Source organism: Cephus cinctus, unplaced genomic scaffold (assembly GCF_000341935.2).
Source record: "Cephus cinctus unplaced genomic scaffold, Ccin1 Ccin1_scaffold0215, whole genome shotgun sequence".
NCBI lineage: Eukaryota > Metazoa > Arthropoda > Insecta > Hymenoptera > Cephidae > Cephus > Cephus cinctus.
The window spans coordinates 2,818,419-2,835,949 of NW_014332933.1; the positions used below are offsets into that span (position 1 = coordinate 2,818,419).

Here is a 17,531-nt window from a genome sequence, read left to right on the forward strand (position 1 = left end):
CGTTCAATGCCTTTCGACGTATTTCCCAATACGACGTAATTGTCAACTTCCAGTATTTTGACAATTCCAAGAGTCCACATCGCGGTCAAGGCTAATTGACATAATTTTGACAATTGACGTTCATTGTTCCTGCATGTTGTACCCATCATGCGACAACCCACTCTCCTCAATCTCAAATACCCATGTTCTCCGACTGACATACCATCCGTCATGAGAGTCATCAGCATGCAGTGGTAACTATGCCTATTTCCTACATGAATCACAGCCTTGGGAAGAGTTCGTAATGGTCGACAAGTCTGAGTACCCTTAACAACATCAAGTCTAATAAGAAAAACGTCATGATTAAAAAAAAAAAAGAATTTCGAATATGGCAGCCAACAAAAATTCAAAGACCCTATATATATATGTATATAGCCAATAATAGCTCCGCAGTGCAGATTAATTATTATGTATTGGTCGGGCCCCTACGAGTAACAGTGTTACGAAAATAATGCGGAATTGACAATTTCGGAAAAAGAAATGGTATCAGGACGATTTGTATGGACCGACGGGATATGAAATTCAAAAGGTTCTATTATGAACGTGGACGCCATAAAGCGGCGTGGAGTTAACGAATGCACTGACCCCGTCATTAGCCTAGTAATCACAGCACGATAAGTCCGCAATGCGTTCCGCGAATATGACTTCGCCATTTTCCACGCTCGAAACTTCGTGCAAAAGGATTGTTTGGAATTATTCATAGAACAAAAAAAAAGGATTGCTTCATCGCGATATGCATAGACCATTTATTGATCCCATGGATATAGTCTGACTCAATTTTCAAGTCTGTCCTTATACGTTATACAGGTTATGGTTTAGTATACGGATACCGATAATCTACCTTACCGATCGGAATTTCAAATTTTTTTCTAAAAATTTTCTCTGCTATTTTCATACCCCGAATACAGTTCTAAGGTTGATATGGGAATCCGATTGGACTCGTAAAACCATTTTTGGAGTTAAAAAAAATGCTAATACACATAATCGATGATAACCTCTTGTCTTGAGTCTTGTGCAATTTTTCTATTCCTTTTTTTACACTACGCTGAATTCAATCGTAGCTGGTTTACTCGTTGCTCCCGGCAACTATTCTTAATTGCTACGTTCACTCGTCGGTCCCATCCGCGTACCCGTAACGCAACCAGCGACTTTACTAGCGTCGACAGCAATGCCGAATAGCAATGTCCGCGACAAGATTCTACGCTGGCTTACAGCGCGTTGCGAGCGAAGCTACACATGTTAGACCATTTGAATAAGCTAGAGCGACAAGGGCGCCCCGCGCGGCAAAAGCCGGCAGCGCTTCAGCGCTCCGAACGAGTATCGCGCTGCGTAGCTATTCTAGGAAATTGCAATTCATGTAACGAGCGACCAATTTACGGGAGCGTTTTTACAAAACCAACTAAATTTTCGTATGACTCGGTTCCTTTAAAAATCAATTCCAATTCATAATTCGTTAACTTAAAAAGTCTCTAATTAATACACAGACCCACGTACGATTTGACATCGAATCATAACGACAAGTGCATCCTTAATACATCGCGTGTGCATCCAACGTGCAGTAACAATATCCACCAGCCATGTAACATACATACGTCACTGTACAATTGTCGGCACGACAGTTCACTCCTCCCGGTAGTAGTTCCACGTTGGTTGCTTAGCGACAGCAATTAGCTGAATAATTTATTTAATAGCATAACAGTGCAGTGGTACAGACGGATGGCGTGTAAGAATGTATTCAGGATGCACCGGACCAATCTTCTGCCTGGATGCAATTAAACCGGTCCTGACGTCTGACGAGATAAAAAAATAAAAATAATCCAATATAATCCCATACTCGTTATCAGGCATATACAATATCCTACGATACAAGATACAACTAACGTTCATTATGATTTCCCATACGCCTGTTGCACGTGTAGGCTGCTATGCATTTATCATATACATTGTACAAGCCACGTGTGAATACGACTAGACGATAAATACCATTGTATCAAGAATGCGGGATGATCTGTCTATTGACAAGAAATATCCCAGTAGTAGAAATTTAATTAAATAAATAATACGTCTCCCTGCAACTGGGTAGACGTCCCAGCGAAATCCCAAGACTCAACAAAGTGTCGAAGAAACGAGGATATACGAGGAAAGACGTAGAACGACTTTGTAAATATTTCGTCTGCCGGCGTGGTAACAATGCCTGACCGGATACGAGTATAGTAATCGCATATACGTATATACGAAGTGTAACGCGATGAAAGAACAGCTAAATGTTTCGTAGGGAAGCCCTGAAGATACAAAAAGTCTATTTTCACGGGAGAAATTAATGGCGGGCTTTTTGAAATGTTTTTTTTTTTCTAAATACATACATAAAATCGAGGTTAGGTTGTTACGTCGTGAGTTTTCGCAACTCGTTACGCTGATGGTACCAGGCGTTGGAAGATTCATTGAAATTGATCAGTGGCCGATTGAAATTACTAATCTTAGACAGATTGTGCGTAAGAGATGATTACGACCATGTTTACAAGGTGTGGGAAGGACTGTTGTTGTGCGAACGAAGGTCCGTGAGGTCAGGATCGAGAAGCGTCGGCGGATTGCGAGGTAGAGGATGGCAATTATAAACCTGTATTATATTACAGTCACTAGTATAAATAGCACTAGGAGGACGCGGAACAAGGCTCACGATATAGCGTCGGACGACGCCTACGCGCCATGGCCGGGATTTGACCTGTCAAATCGACTGCGGGACGGAGCGAAGTTAACTGGTTGTAATACAGGACGTTCGAGAATGGTGCGATAATGAGCTTACCCTTGGTAATTGAAGAAATCGGCAGAGCCATAGGGTTGGTAGAGCTGCCAGACCCCAGTGGGAATTTACCTGCGTAGACGGTTAAAGGACAGGAGGTTGGTACACGTTGTGGTGAGGGTTCGTTGACTGCTGGTGGAAGCGTAGCTAACTCGGAAGAAGAAAGGTAAGGTCGGACGCGAAGCGTGACCGAGCAGCCGCAGCTATGAGTTTCCATGTATTTATGGGGCGTGAGACGACAAAGAGGCCCAGGCGACAAGGGATTATCGAGGAGACAGCGACGGACGGCGGCGGCCATGACGGCCGGTGACCTAGAAGACTGCCAGTGTCGTGCGCGAGACTAAACAAAATAAATGTGGGCAAAAGGGACTCTGACAATTGGTTTGCGAGTATAATAAGAATTATTACGAGGGAATGGCGTACGTAGGGTTGGTAACGCGTCTCGACAGTTTCCCTTTTAGCACCTTCATTGAATCAAGTGCAATCGAATGAGTGGAGAGTGAATTCACTGCGCATGCGCAGTCGCAACCGACACCGTTTAAACTTGACCCAAAGAAGAAACTCGTCCCTGTACAATATATACTCGTGAAATCCTGGCAAATAAAGGTAAAATCAGCACGATATAAATATAATACATTCGAATAAATATCTAACCTATTATTTCCATACGAAAAATCCCATAATCCCCTAGGCATAACCCGAGACACAGACAGTTTTAAGTCTCTCCCGTATGAGCTTGACTAGCTCTCATTCGAATTCCTTTCACACGCTGTATAACAGTATAACTTACGATTACGTTATTGTTATCGTAGCCGTGCACAGCCAGTTACGCTCGATCGGACTATAGAAATTAATAACAATATGCCAGTAACGTTCGACCGTCTCTCGAGAACGCTGACTATACATAACCTCACTTATGTCCCTAGAAAATCTTTGGCTTACATACACGAAGACACGATACAGCAACGAGACTAATAATATACGAAATTGTAGTTGAACGAACGATACTATAGAAACGATGTGGTTGCGGTGACAGCGAGGAAGCGAGCCAACCAGTAGACGAGGTTCCTATTCTTAATTACATAAAGGTACCTTGCCCCAAGTTCCAACAGTTCTACGAGTACAGGAATACAAGCGTCAAAGGATCGTCGACCTGTTACGAGCAAGTGCCAACCGATTGCACAATCGACAATCTCGTAATGTAATATTTATTTACAATTATTGCGACAACTGTAAGCCTATCGAGATAACGACGCTCGATCCTTTCCCAATGAGTATCGATCCATTGAAAATAGTCGAATGGAGAGGATCGGGGTCATTTTTATCAGAATCCTTAACCCGGTGAGTCCGAGGGTCAAAGGTCAGTGCACTATGATAAAATCTAATTACATACAGACTTCCAAACAGAGGTCCGACGAGGATGACAGAAATTAAAGCGGCGACCGGTACCGCATATACGTCTTTTCTAGGTTAGGATTATCATCAGTCCATAGTAACGTCTCCCGGGAGGCATTTGGAATCGCCATAAATCTTCGAGTCACCAAGCGAACTTGCATCATTTCGAGAACGCAGATCCCAGGACGTGGACGTTGTCCTAGACGCGAATGTATAGAAGATCTACACGCTAGAGGCCCCCGTCGTCGTTCCAGGTAGCCTGCATTTAAACTCTACCAAGCCTTGGACGTTTACATAATAGGAGAGAAGGTAAACATCGTCATGGAATCGTGTCGTCCGTCCATCGAGAGAGTGTTTACCGAGCAGTAGCAGATTAATTGGAGGTGCGTGCCAAAAATCCAGGGATCGATCGATCGATTATCGATCCCGAGGTCATCGTCATTATCCCACCTATATATACGCACCATCACGAAGAATCCAATTAGACGATTCCCGTAGGAGTTCGCTGAGTAAACAATGAGATTATTGATTAGAGCAAATTGGAGCTTTTAATAGGTTAATTAATTTCATCCAACATTCGTAATTAACATGAGCACTGTAGCTAACGCGTAGATAGGAATAATTTTATTAATTGTCATTTTTTCCTATAAAGATCCTCAGTACGTTTCTGCGAGACAAATTAGCCAGTACGTAGCACTGCTTTGTCACTGGGCTGATCCTTACTTGCACGGGATATAACGCAAGGGGCTTGACCTTGGCATCGCGAGATCTTTTAAGCTCCGACAATTGAATTAGACGAGTTTAAACATTACCAACAAAATAATACGTAACCATGAAATTTCTGTGTAAGCTCAAAGTACCTTTCGTACGAGCAGTTTTCACTTTCCACCAGCGTTCGAGGAATAGTGCTATTTTTGGATGGTCCAGTGTATCGATTGAAAACAAAATTAATTTCACTCGTAATGAGATACGAGATGATAAAAAATCGATATATATATATATATCGATTCGTATAAGGAAATTCATCAGCGGGACAGGTCGTGGCAAAAGTAATCGCTTCGACGTAGTTGGGATAGACACGGCGGGTAATAGGGTCTAGGTTAATCTATTTTAGTTTTGAGCCTGAGTCCCGATGCCGTCGATAAGCCAGACGTGCTTCGTGTACTCGCCCACGTGATTTACCGATTCACCCATACGGTACACGATCCCCGTCGCATCCGTTCACCTTCGTACGGCCCACGTGTAGTCGGTAAAACGATATTAAAAAAAAGGCAATAAAAGTGGAATCGTCCCATGCGATTAGGTGGAAAGAAAAAAAGCGTGAATAGAAGGACGTGATATTTTAGTCTCTAAATAATCGCAATGACATTTGCATTTTTACCCTCGAGAGAGACGGTAGGAATAAGAGAAATTTTAATAAAAAAAAAAATTTACATAAAAGAAAATAATATTTTTTTATCACTATGCCTTTATTTAATTTATTCACGCGTAAGTGGAACGTCAGACAGAGTAGTAGTTAGTCATTAGTCAGAGCTACATATACTCCTGACGAGTGCCTCCCCCTCGAGGAGACGAAGACTTGAAAAACGTAAATAGCCACCGATACCCGCGCAATAACGAATAAAAATAATAATACAATTCCTATAAGATTCTAAATTGTCAGTAGTGGCTACGTGGCTGCGTATAGTAACCGTGCCGGGCATTATCTCGATGAGTTATTGCGTTACGTTTAAGTTCGGCCTGAAAGCAGGCGAAGGCTAGTGAAAGGCGTAGTTCACGGCCGGTCCGTCGCGTTAGGGAGTTAAGGCTACCCGAGGACTTGGGATTGAAGTAGTAAACAAAAGATTCGTTAGGGTGTCAGACAGAAATCGGCTGCTGCCACGGAGCTAAAAAAAAAGAAGAGGTAACCGCCACGATGACTTTCGTGGTATTTGAAATATTTCCTTTATATATATCTATATAGAACGTCTGGGCCTTCGTATTTCGTAGAATCGACAGAAGCCAATGAAGCGACGGTTCCTACCGGTATTTACTGAAGGCCGATCTCCACGTTCCGCGTCTCTGCGTAAAGGAAAATATGTTTTCGTTAGGTGAGATTGACTACAAGATGGCGGCTCTCGTACCGGTACAGTACGTGCCACGCAGACACGTTGGTCTTCCCCCCGTAGCTGTTCTACGTTAATGATCCTTACGTAACTACCGTATTATGGATAGAGAATGACATCATGTCCCGTCGTGACGGCATAACGCATAAATGACCAAGTGTTTGTCATTGAATTTATCAGGTGCCTCATTCACTGACTCGACTACCCGGCTCTCGCGCTGTAACGGACTGTAAGGCGACCAACCAATGACAGTTTGTGTATATATATTTTTTTACGAAGAACTCAAAATCCCCCACGTCAATATTTACTCGCGGACCGGTTTCACTTGGAAAAAAAAGAGTATAAAGAAAAAAAGGAGTGAGAGTGAACGGACGACTCGTAGAAACCGAAATAAGACCTAATGATTTTGAGCATTCCAAACAGGTTAAAACCTGTCGGCGTCCGATCTAGGTCACGTGAAATTCGCCTATTTGGAAACCAAGCAAAGTCGTTTCCATTTGAAACATATTTTTACGCGCGTTACGTAATCGCCTATGCACCCAGCGTGAATATGGGTTAAGGACGTGGACGATAGTCGTTAAGAAAGAAAAAAAGGCTACACCAACGCTTTCGTCCTTCCCATGTTGCCGCGTCGGATTCATGTAGGTCGTCTTGCTGGCGAACGAAAGCTCGTCGCATTGTCGTTTGACACGTCTATTTCATTAGTTCTCAATTGAACGTCACCACCCCGGCCGCGGGGGGTCCGAAGTTAGTCAAAACAAAAACTGTAGAGACGGCAAAGGACGTATAACGAGATAGACTCCGCAGTGAAAATTTGTCCGAAGAATTATTGTGGCGCGATCTTAAGAAAACGAAAATCTGAAAAATCCGAAGGAAGTCGATCCAAAAAGTTCGTAGACGTAGAAACGAGCTCGAGCAATGATAATAAAAAAGAGACTCCTAAGGGAAGAGCTATAGCCACTCGATTCTCGTAACTAGTAATTCGCTCGACGAGCATAACCTCTGACCTATTACGCAGCTGTGAACAACTGGGCCGATTTGCTTGTTCGCCCTAGTCCGTAGTGTTACTCGATGGCTTTCCTCTGCGACGTAACGAGGTTCGCCGTGACATGAGGTTAGGTTAGGTTTGTCGTACTCGAAGCATACGGTCAGAAATTCGTCCAATTAACGAGGAGAAATGATTTCCCATAACTTGAAGACGAATGGATTGAATTTCCTTAGAAAAAAAAAGGTCACGATTCTAAGTGCGCATTACAGGAATCGTCCGTGAATCGAGCGATCCAATTTCCCAGGAATCCATGCGACGAAACTCGCCCGAGGTACGTCGATGGAGAATTTCAAGACTGTGAACGGGGCTTAAGGACGTATAAGCAACCAGGTCATAGAAGGACTCGACGCTCCGTCGGACGGGGATTATTGCTCGTCGATGTTCCGCCGTTCTTCGTGGACGCTTCGAGCGTGGGACGATTGTACGTAATAGGTAAAAAAAAACAAAATGAATTGGGGGGATTATTTTTTCGCATTAACGAAGAAGAACAATAATTTAAAAAACTCTCGACGATATTTATTCGGAAAATTTATTCGAACGGCAGTCTCGGTATCGTTGCGCGTCTTTGAACCAGCTCGGTCAGTCATCGATATACAGGGTGAGTTATCCTAGACTCCCAATTTGGTAGGACTTCTCTGTATGTAGGTGCGCCCATTCTACGATCAGATTACTCGCACCTACGGAAAACTAGAAAACTGTCGTGCGGTTCTGTACCCTAAAATTTTTATAACACGATATCAAGAAAATTTTTATAACACGATATCAAGAACACCTTTCGCACTGTAGGTGAGGATAATCTGATTGGAGAATAGCGCACCTAATACGTACGGAGGTTCCTCCCAGATTGGGAGTCCATGATAGCTCACCCTGTACATATATAAATACGGTCAATGAGTACGATATATCGAAAGCGGTAAATTTAAATGGGAAAAAAAAAAATAATATAATTCTCAATAAATCCGTTCCGGGCTATAACAAAGTTTTTCAGTATACCATCATATAGCCTCGTGTTTTCTATCCTAAGAAAAGCAGCCTTTGTCACTGAATCCCCACGGCAAACTTCCCCATAGAAAAGCAACATCGCTCCGGGGTATAAAAAGCCTTGACCCAGTAACCCGCATCCCGGTTTCTCGACGCCACGAAATACGTTCCTCGGAGTCCTCCGGTACGCGCGACTTCCTGTCCAGAGTCAGCAGACAAAAATCAATGCCAGTCGAAGTCCAAGGAAATAAGGAATAATACGAAATATTGAATACGATAAATTTTCCATTACGTTCCATTGAAAAAAAAAAAAAAAAAATATCAACGTGTTACGCAAAACGCTAAAAAGAGCCTGAGTCAAAATTTGTTTTAATCGAATATTATTTTCTAAGAACTTCGTACCGTGCAATTGCCGTTAACGGGGAAAATAAAAAAAGACATTGTTAAGGACTTCGGAGCAGAGCGAGGATACTGTATTGCGGGAAGCGTATACAGGTATACAGTGTGCTAAGGATACAGGCATGGTGTTGTATGTGGGACAAGCAAGATGGAAGGCCGAGCTTCGGGTCGATATGAACGCGGCAGCGCTATTGCCGCAAACTGCCCGTCCGTTTCGCCCCTGTTCCATCCCCGTTCCCTGGTCCCATTCCCATCGGCGTTCCTCCCCGATTCCGTCGTTCCCGTAAACCCCCTTTCGTCACCCTGCCGAGAACCAGCGTCGCCCGCGCGTCACTTCCCTCCTGTTAGACACCTTTTATCCGAGACTCCCGTTGCGAGAAAAATTTAAAAAAGTGAAAGAAACGAAAATTTACAAAAATTACAGACACAACTGTCAAAAGTTTCATAGTCTTATCTGTACTTGCCGATAGGGCAGCTGGTATCGTTGAAGCAAAAATTATGATAATTTTCTAATAAAACCCTTTATACAATATTAACAGTCCCATGTGATCTTGCGTAAAGCTAATAAACTAACGTGTACGTCGCACTGTAGCTTCTGTATAAATTCTTTGTAGATACGAGCTTGTAGATCGATCGCGTGCAATTATTTTTGCAAAATGAAGGGAAAAAATATTTATTGAAATTTTATATTCAGCGAGTGCGGTATTGCATGTAGTAAAAGGAGACGAGCCGGCATAGTTTTTGCAATGTAGAAACTAGTCTGCAGTGGATATAACCTATCCTGGATATAAACCGCGGACTGTACTTGTGTTCGGAACGTTACGTGCAGAAAGAATAGATACCTACAATATATATATACAGTATAACAGGTATACCAGCATATGAATTGATTAAAAATTGCGTTCCATTGAAAAAAATTGTAGAGAGTAAACAAGGTAGAAAATTCGAATCAGACCGAAGAAAATAATACAGAAAGTCTTAGTGTCACCATATAGATAGAATCGTAAGAAACCTGCAGATCCGACTATACGTTTCATAACGGGTCTCCCGCAGCTCCGCATTACCGCCGGCTGGGGTCCCTCGCAGTAGTTTCGAGTAGCTGAAACGAGCAGTGCACAATGACAGCGACCTGCAGCGAGATAGAAACGTGCCCTAGGATGTTCAATGACGGCCCGGCTAAGCCAGCAGAGCTATGGACGTTAGGATATAATAGCGAAGCTTTCCTTATTCTGCGGTCGTACCGGTTACAGGATGAACATAGCCGCGCGCGGCCCAATGAGCTTTCCACGATGTCTACTAGTTCGATGAGCAGCCGCTTGGCGGCGCACGCAGGAGGATCAAATGAGTGCGCAAGAACGAGAGAACCCTTGTGCATCCGCAACGAACGTTTTCACAGAGGCATTGCTTTGGAAATAAAAAACTGCTGCACTTCTCGTTTCATTAAGCTTTCCTTCAGTCCTGACTCGCCGCTTGCATTATTTCTTCTCTCGACGTTCTCATTCTCGTATTTCTAAAAAAAAAAAAACCAGTGAGCCAGCGCATTTTACTTTTTTCCCCCCCCTAGATTAGATAATGCAATTTAAGATCCTTCGCTTGGCAGATGCGTCGAGTTACCTCGCTCTGAACAAATCCCAGAGAAAGCGTATTACAAGACTAACTTGCTCCTGATTATTGAATAATTATACAAGGAACAATGGTGCAGTGTTTCGCAAGCGATTAGAAGCCTACGAAAATAGACAGACAGTCGTTTGGGCTTCGTTGAAAAAGAGTCGGTTCGACGATTCGAATAAAAAAAGGCATGCCAACATCGAAGTATGTAAATAGGCGGGAAACAAGGAAAAATTCAAATTGAACGCTCATTCAATACTTATTCCTGGCTCGCTTAACCAAGCGAGGACTTAGCCAACTGGTCGTACCTTAGACAAACGTTATCGATCCCGTCTACGTTATTTAGGTTGGCGCCCTGGAGCGCGCGAGTTCTCGGTATCCTTACAGTATATACGGGAAAGCTATCAATCAACCGATGTCAATCGGCAGGATTTGCATTCTCGGTCTGACGCGAGAACACAGAAAAGGGGGAATTGTAATTTTTGAGCTTGTCGGGCTCACTGATTATACCCTGATCCCAGGAAGTATACGAAGCATCGGCAGTGGTAAGATTTTAAAAACGACTAGTCGAACGGCCACGTGCTATTGTCGTATCGACACTCAATCGATACGTAACCCCCTTTACCGCAAGGAGAAAAACTCCGATCAAATAGCAGTTATCCGATTGATACCGTGATCTTCAAGTCCGATCTGGTGAAGCTGATTCAGGCATTGTTTTTACAAGATCAGATACAGAACCGATCGCCACGGTCAGGGTCGTCCCACGCAGATGAAAAACAAGATGGCCGATCGGTGAAAACGTAAAAGCAATATTATACTAAATGGTTAAGCGAGCCCGCGCAACGATCAATCCGACTCGTCGCGATCCATAAAGGAGACCTCACAACAAAGTGCGTAAGCTTGCACAATGCCAAGGCATAAAAGAGCAAAGTGCCCGAGGCCATGGTTACTATAGTGGCTTGGCTACTACCGGCAAGCCCGAGAGAGTTGCGTAAGCGGCAAAGGAGAGAGACGGGAGATGAGAGTTGTTGCCGGCAGATTCGTGATCTCATCGCTGCTAAAGGATTCAGCTTACGCATCAGACGTGGATTGCGACACGGTACCGATGTGGGTACACGCATAATGGCCCGAGCAAAAAATGGCAATGAGTACAAAAAGTGGGGAAAAAAAAAGATTTACATAACGATTAAAATGGAGAATTTTGAAAATAAATTTTTTTTTGCAAATTTTTCATATCAAAAAAATATTCGTCAATCGCTCATGAAAATCTTTCAGGAAAAAAAAAAAATATTTCAATTTCACTAAAGGCAGATTCTCATGGGACCTACCAACGATGCAGTGAAACTGTCGCTTTCGTGAACACGCTACCTGCTACGCCGCGATAAATCCAGAGCCAAAGCGTCAGGCCGGGCGTCGCGAGTTTCTATGTAGGTCATACGGGCGAGCATTGCCATTTAACGTCGCCCTATGGAAACTCGAGATATTCGGTTTGCCGTAGGTACATTTTTACAGTGCGACGCGCCGTTAGACGTTGCGACTAACGTGAGCGGTGCGTCGCGACGTGCCGCGTCCTTTTTTATTACCAGAAAAGCTCCGGGGACTTCGGATGCACCAACGATCAAAGAAAAGTAACGGAGAGAGACGCGCTTTCACGAGAAACCGGAAGTAGCTTGAAATACATTCGAATTGAATTTTTAACGGAAATAGTTGTGTAAGACTCTTCTACTCTGCGACTCGATGTTCTTTTTTGCGTTGGCAGGTTTAAAATTGAGAAAAACACATACAAAAAGATAGTTCTTAATTATTCGAATGCTCAAACGTTACGCACCGAGTATTTCGACCCGTCCGGACTTGTTCGTTCGGCGCCTAACGACAGTTACAAAAGAGTTACATTTTTCTTCGACACTTGCTTTCTTCCCTATACTATACATATATAGTGACAATCTACAGTACAGTCCGTGCAAAAAGCCAAATATACGATCTGCCGCTGACTTCAGTTTACTAAAAATATCCAAAGCCTCCTCAAGCACTGTACGTAAATATATCATATATTACTATATACATATACAAATTCCCATATAACACACAAAGGGTCATAGAAAAGCTTTGGTGAATGAGAAATATACTAAAATACGCATTCTGGGCGATTACTCGTGGCTGGCGTGTTTATATTTCTAAATTCGTCATATTACGTAGCTGCCTCGACCCGCGCCATGAAACTTCCACCAAATTCCGAGAATACATAAATACGTGAAGATGGAGAAAGAGCGTGAGAGTCGGGGTGGGGGGTGGGGATATCGCGAAAGAGACGAAAGTCGCGTGAAAATATTCTTGAAAAATTAATTTCACAGCAATGGCTGTCCTTGAGCACTGCCAATCAATGTCCCAAAAATCTCTATCTCTGTTTACCATACATTTACACACTTTTCACACTTATTTTATAGGCTGTTAGGATCATTTGCAGAAAATAACACGTTAAAACTTTGGCTATACAAATTTCAGCAATAACAAACTCCCATTAGGTAACCTCTGGCTGCTAATGGTCCGTTACAAGATTCGCCACTTTCATTATATAATATATATAACAATGCAATATATATATATATATATATATATATATATACATCATGAGTCTGAGACACCTGAGCCGAATCGAGATCGTAATATAAACTCGGCTCGTGTTCCAGATATATATGGTGACGTGGCTGATGAACTTTAAATCTAACGGGTGTACGAAGAATGAGTATATAGATTTATAGCTAAAAAAATAATCGACACTGTGTATATAAAAAAAGTGTATTTTAATAGCCACGTGAGACTAATTAAAAAATTTAATAAATTTTTTTAATACAGACACCCGACTCTATCGGTGTTTCGATTAGCTTACTGGGTCACCCGTTATTGTTAGGGACAATTATATTATAATCATACACCTAAGCCGGCGTCCAAGTTCTAAAAACATACTATCTGAAATAATGGCACGATAAGGGTGCGATAATTCATTTCTCTCAACAGTTAATTACGTGCTGTCCCGTGTGCTTATGCATTTAGTTGAAGTTGGAATTGTGCGATATTGTTGCTTTTTTAATATTCTAATTACACTCCGAGGTAAATATTGTGGGTGCGTCGCGAAAAGGTTAGGTTAGGTCGAGTGCTGTAACTGCAGAGTAACTTTTCCAGGAACAAAAATATTCGTGACTGAAAGTGAGTTTCGGTAGGGCTGATAACAGACGGCCCTGAGAAAAAGAAGGCCAGTCACGATATTCAAAGGTTGCCTAACCTCATTTTTTCCTCAGGATATTCTAATTTCGAAAATCCCACAAGGATCTCGTATACGGAATTTATATCCGGATTCGGCAATATCAAATCATAAAGTCAGAAAGGATAAACAGGTCTCGACGAGAAGAAGCGAATTTTCAAGTGGCAAATCGTGTAATTAACCCAGTATGCACGATACGGAACAAATGATTCGAAGTTGAAATTTCTAAAAATCACTTTTCTCTTTTTATACGAATGCACCCTTCGCTGTGTTTCAATAAAACTGTTCATTGTGATTTTACCAAAAAAAAAAAAAAAAAAAAAAAAATTCAGTCGACGAAAATATATTTTTGTACAATCCTAAGAGCAGAACTATTCATGTCTAGTATGTAGTATGAAATCTATAGAATCCGATGATCTTTGAAAAAAACTGTGAGAACCATTACTAAAATCTATCAGAAATTTACCCGTTTCCTTGGAATCGGTCAAATAAGAATCTGCTTGAGTTTCGTCGCTCGTCGCATACATTTCTTCGGGAAATCCCTCGTGCCTCTTTACCTCGGTACGAAAAATAAATCCGTACAACCCGATTCATTGTTATACGACGAAAGAAGGATTTAAAAAACACCCCAGTACGAATCGCCGCTTTTATTTGCCGTGACTGAAGAAAAAAAAAAGGATTGACATCCGTCACACGTAAATATCTGCCAGACGATGAAAAAAGAAAAACATTTCCGTAAATATTTATAAAAATCGCAACGCTTCTCTCTGACGACCGGACGGACCGGAGCTTTAAGCCGGACTATCAATATAGTTGCGGACACCTCGAAGAATATTCGAAACATCAACGGAAGCCAATTTATTACGTCGCCCGTTCGGTATGCGGGAAGACGATCTACCTTCACGTATATATATATATACGTATAGAGGGATCGATTTACTTAACTTTCAAAGATATAGAATTTCGAGTATTTTGAGGGTTAAAACAGAACTTTAAATTGGCTTGATGTCTGCCGTAGGGGATCCTTACCCCATGAACGTAATATTTCGGTATCGTTTACCCCCCATGGGGTGACCTTCTAGATTGCGCAGGGTAGACTACCCCAAACGAAACAGGCTGGATAAGTTAAGGGGTATTAAGGGTAAGGGATATAAGGGGTAACCCTGTCTCTTTCTCACGGTCTGTATAGCGTTATAGAGGTGGAATAAAATGGCAGACAGAGAGAGAGAGAGAGTGTGTATATATATATACACGTAAAGCGAGAAACAATGAAGAGCAGCCGCAAACGGTAGTCCGCCATTAAGCAGTGACAGGAGGCGACGAGAAATGCTTTCCAAAAGCTGCCAACGAGTTTACGGCTCACCCAGTATAAATAGTTAACACATGAGAAGGGCCACGCAGAACTGCACAGACCACAGAGGATGGACTTCGCGTCGTGAAAAATGTGAAAAACCCGGTATAAGTGTAAACGGAGTGGTTGGAATAAAGAACGGTGAAGGAAAATAAAAAATGTCACTAGGAGAAACGTCTAGGAACTTCTTTCGTTTCTCCAGAACGGCCGAAAAAGGTTGAAGGAACGATCGAATCAAAACGAAGATCTGTCGAGGCTACGAGAATAACGCTAAAGGACTGGTTTTAAAAGAGCGCTTGAAAAATAAAAAGGAACAAGGCGCAATCCCATTAGAACGACACACCCCTTTGACTTTTGGCAGATCCTTAAGAAAGCCGTTTCTAATCCCATTTACTTTAGCAGACCTTTTCGATGCTCTGTTCTTACTTGTCTCCTATACCCATTGGCTCTGTTCTTCCATGCAGGGTAGAGTCAACCCACCCTTGGACCCCTTAGCCCAAACCCACCCGACAACCTCCAGAACAGACTACAGCGAATATAATCGAAGAATGAAAAGTAGCAATGGACGGATCTTCTATGACTCCTGAATCCTAAAGGGTGTCCAACCGATGATTCAGCCCTAGAAAAGGGGGAAGCATAAAATGCATGTAGCAGAAACTGAGAAAACAAGGATCCTGGCGTTAGGCCAAATGGGTTGAGGATTTTTGCCAAGGAGAAAACGATAAAGCGACACGTTGGGCCTCTTCAAATGTCAAGGGTGAACGTGAAATATTTCTAGAAACAATAAACAGTCGGGTCAGTCATTGGTTGGAATAAGAGTCATATGAAGAAAATGGTAAAAATCCAAGTTGGATTTTTAATATCATTGTCTAACCTAAAGAGGTTAGGTTTGCGCAAATTAAACTACTCAATCCCACAGCTGAAGAAGCAAACTCGATTAATTTACCACGAAGAGCTAATCTATCCCCGCGAGCTATATACGTATGTATATTGATTACAACCAAGTATTGCCAATGTACGTCCAGGGATTCGTACATTAACAAACGATTAGATATAAGAGGGGACTAAATAAATGTACATTGATAGATGTGAATCATTCCCATAAGCGTAATAAAAAGGCAGTGGATCAGGCACTTGCGAGGCCAGTCCAACATATGTACGTGTTTGTTCAGTGTGTAGAAGCAGCATTGGATTTCTACGTTATAACGCACAGGTCATGCCTAAATATACGCCAGTCGGATCCCCCGTTCGGTTATTCGACAATGCCTGACGTTAGTTGCTTAATTGACCACCCGAGTACGTTTATCCAGAACAGAGAGATACATGACTGAGGCTAACCTTAAATTGAATGATTTTACCTGACACGTCATTCTGAAATTAGTCTACTGAAAAGCTATTCCGAATTCAGTCTATCGACTTTCTCGTTTCACTTTGATAGAACAGCTGCCAGTGCGCAGACTTCTATGACAGCTGCCTCTTCTACCCCTAGGAGTCCTGTAGGATTGTATAGCAGGAGAAACGTGTCCAGAGTCCGTTCATACGCGTTCCTGATACAGCTACATAGTTATATCTCATTTGCACGTCTACATGGGTCATAGAGGTATTGCTGATGACGCAATAGTTTTAACAAGCACGAATCCAACTGTAGAACCGATACACGCAGTCTCGCGTTACGCGTAAAAAGAGACGTTTAAACGCATTATGCCATCCTTCCGAAAGCCGGCCAAACGTAAACAGGGCTGCCACTCTAATTTTAGATGCCGGCATTGCGAGAATATCCAGGTGCGCTTTGACTTCGTATATTCAATGTAAAAGTATATTTGGAAATTTATAAAATCATACTATGCAGTCGTTCCTCAAGGGATTTACATCCTCCGTGACCCATTTTGATTTTAGTATTCAAATAACTAATCGATTCTCAGCTGGTTTCGAAAACCCTATTATGCTCCTAGCAGCCTTGCTTTCTGCTGTGATATATGTAGAGTTTTATTGGTTACTGTACCAGTCAAATCATAAACATGATAAAAACTTTTGTTCATTGACTTCACTCTTATCGTCCTTACTTGAATTAAATTTTAATTGGACCTGTCAACGAACGAAAATTCTCTTGGGATATTCCTACCTGTTTTCCAGTCCGAGGTAGTGTCTCCATGTTTGTTCCGGTAACGACGGGTGCCTTTTCCGGTGCGCCGTTTTGTTGGTTAACGCTGACGTTGACGTTGACGTTAATGTTGTTCGCATTGTCGGTGGCGCTTCCATCGGTTATACCACCACCGTCACCGCCACCCCCAGTTCCGCCCTTACCTTCCTCACCCGTCATCACAACCTACTTTCCCAGCCCCAATCCTTTCTACGATTATCCACGACTTTTCCTCTCTAATCTTCTTCTTCTTCCTTCAGTCTTCAACTTTCTTCTCTGCCCCTTCAGTAACTTTAAATCCTGACACTTGCTCACTGTTTTTCTTCTTCTTCTTTCCAATCCCTTATCTGCCGTGTAGTAATCAGTCGGGTTAATATGAGCTTCTTGTAATCTCTAACGGGGAATC

At 42.4% G+C, this 17,531-nt stretch overlaps 2 protein-coding genes across 17 annotated transcripts in view; both read right to left on the reverse strand.

The window, feature by feature from the left end:
- LOC107265030 (ankyrin-3) overlaps window positions 1-17,531 on the reverse strand; it is a 75,227-nt gene that overhangs the window by 56,597 nt on the left and 1,099 nt on the right. For all 16 annotated transcript variants that reach the window (XR_001537101.2, XR_001537100.2, XR_003058991.1 and 13 more), the window contains exon 2: window positions 17,108-17,472. Coding sequence is in view for 11 of the 16 variants with exons in the window: in XM_015733968.2 (XP_015589454.1) it covers window positions 17,108-17,305 (198 nt within the window). In the remaining 5 variants the exon portion in view is untranslated. The remainder of the gene's footprint in view (window positions 1-17,107; window positions 17,473-17,531) is intronic.
- On the reverse strand, window positions 745-10,273 carry LOC112493969. Its single transcript, XM_025082427.1, has 3 exons — window positions 10,009-10,273; window positions 2,843-3,179; window positions 745-1,829 (listed from the first exon to the last, which is right to left on the reverse strand). Exons 2-3 carry the CDS (start codon window positions 3,135-3,137, stop codon window positions 1,720-1,722), a joined length of 405 nt encoding a protein of 134 aa, XP_024938195.1. The 5' UTR covers window positions 3,138-3,179; window positions 10,009-10,273; the 3' UTR covers window positions 745-1,719.

Bases quoted from the DNA above. Each gene is read 5' to 3' on its own strand.
- LOC112493969 (XM_025082427.1), bottom strand. From the start codon at position 3,137: ATGGCCGCCGCCGTCCGTCGCTGTCTCCTCGATAATCCCTTGTCGCCT. The intron at 1,830-2,842 runs GTAAGCTCATTA...TTATCTCGTCAG, and splicing joins GATTTCTTCAATTACCAAGG to ACGTCAGGACCGGTTTAATT.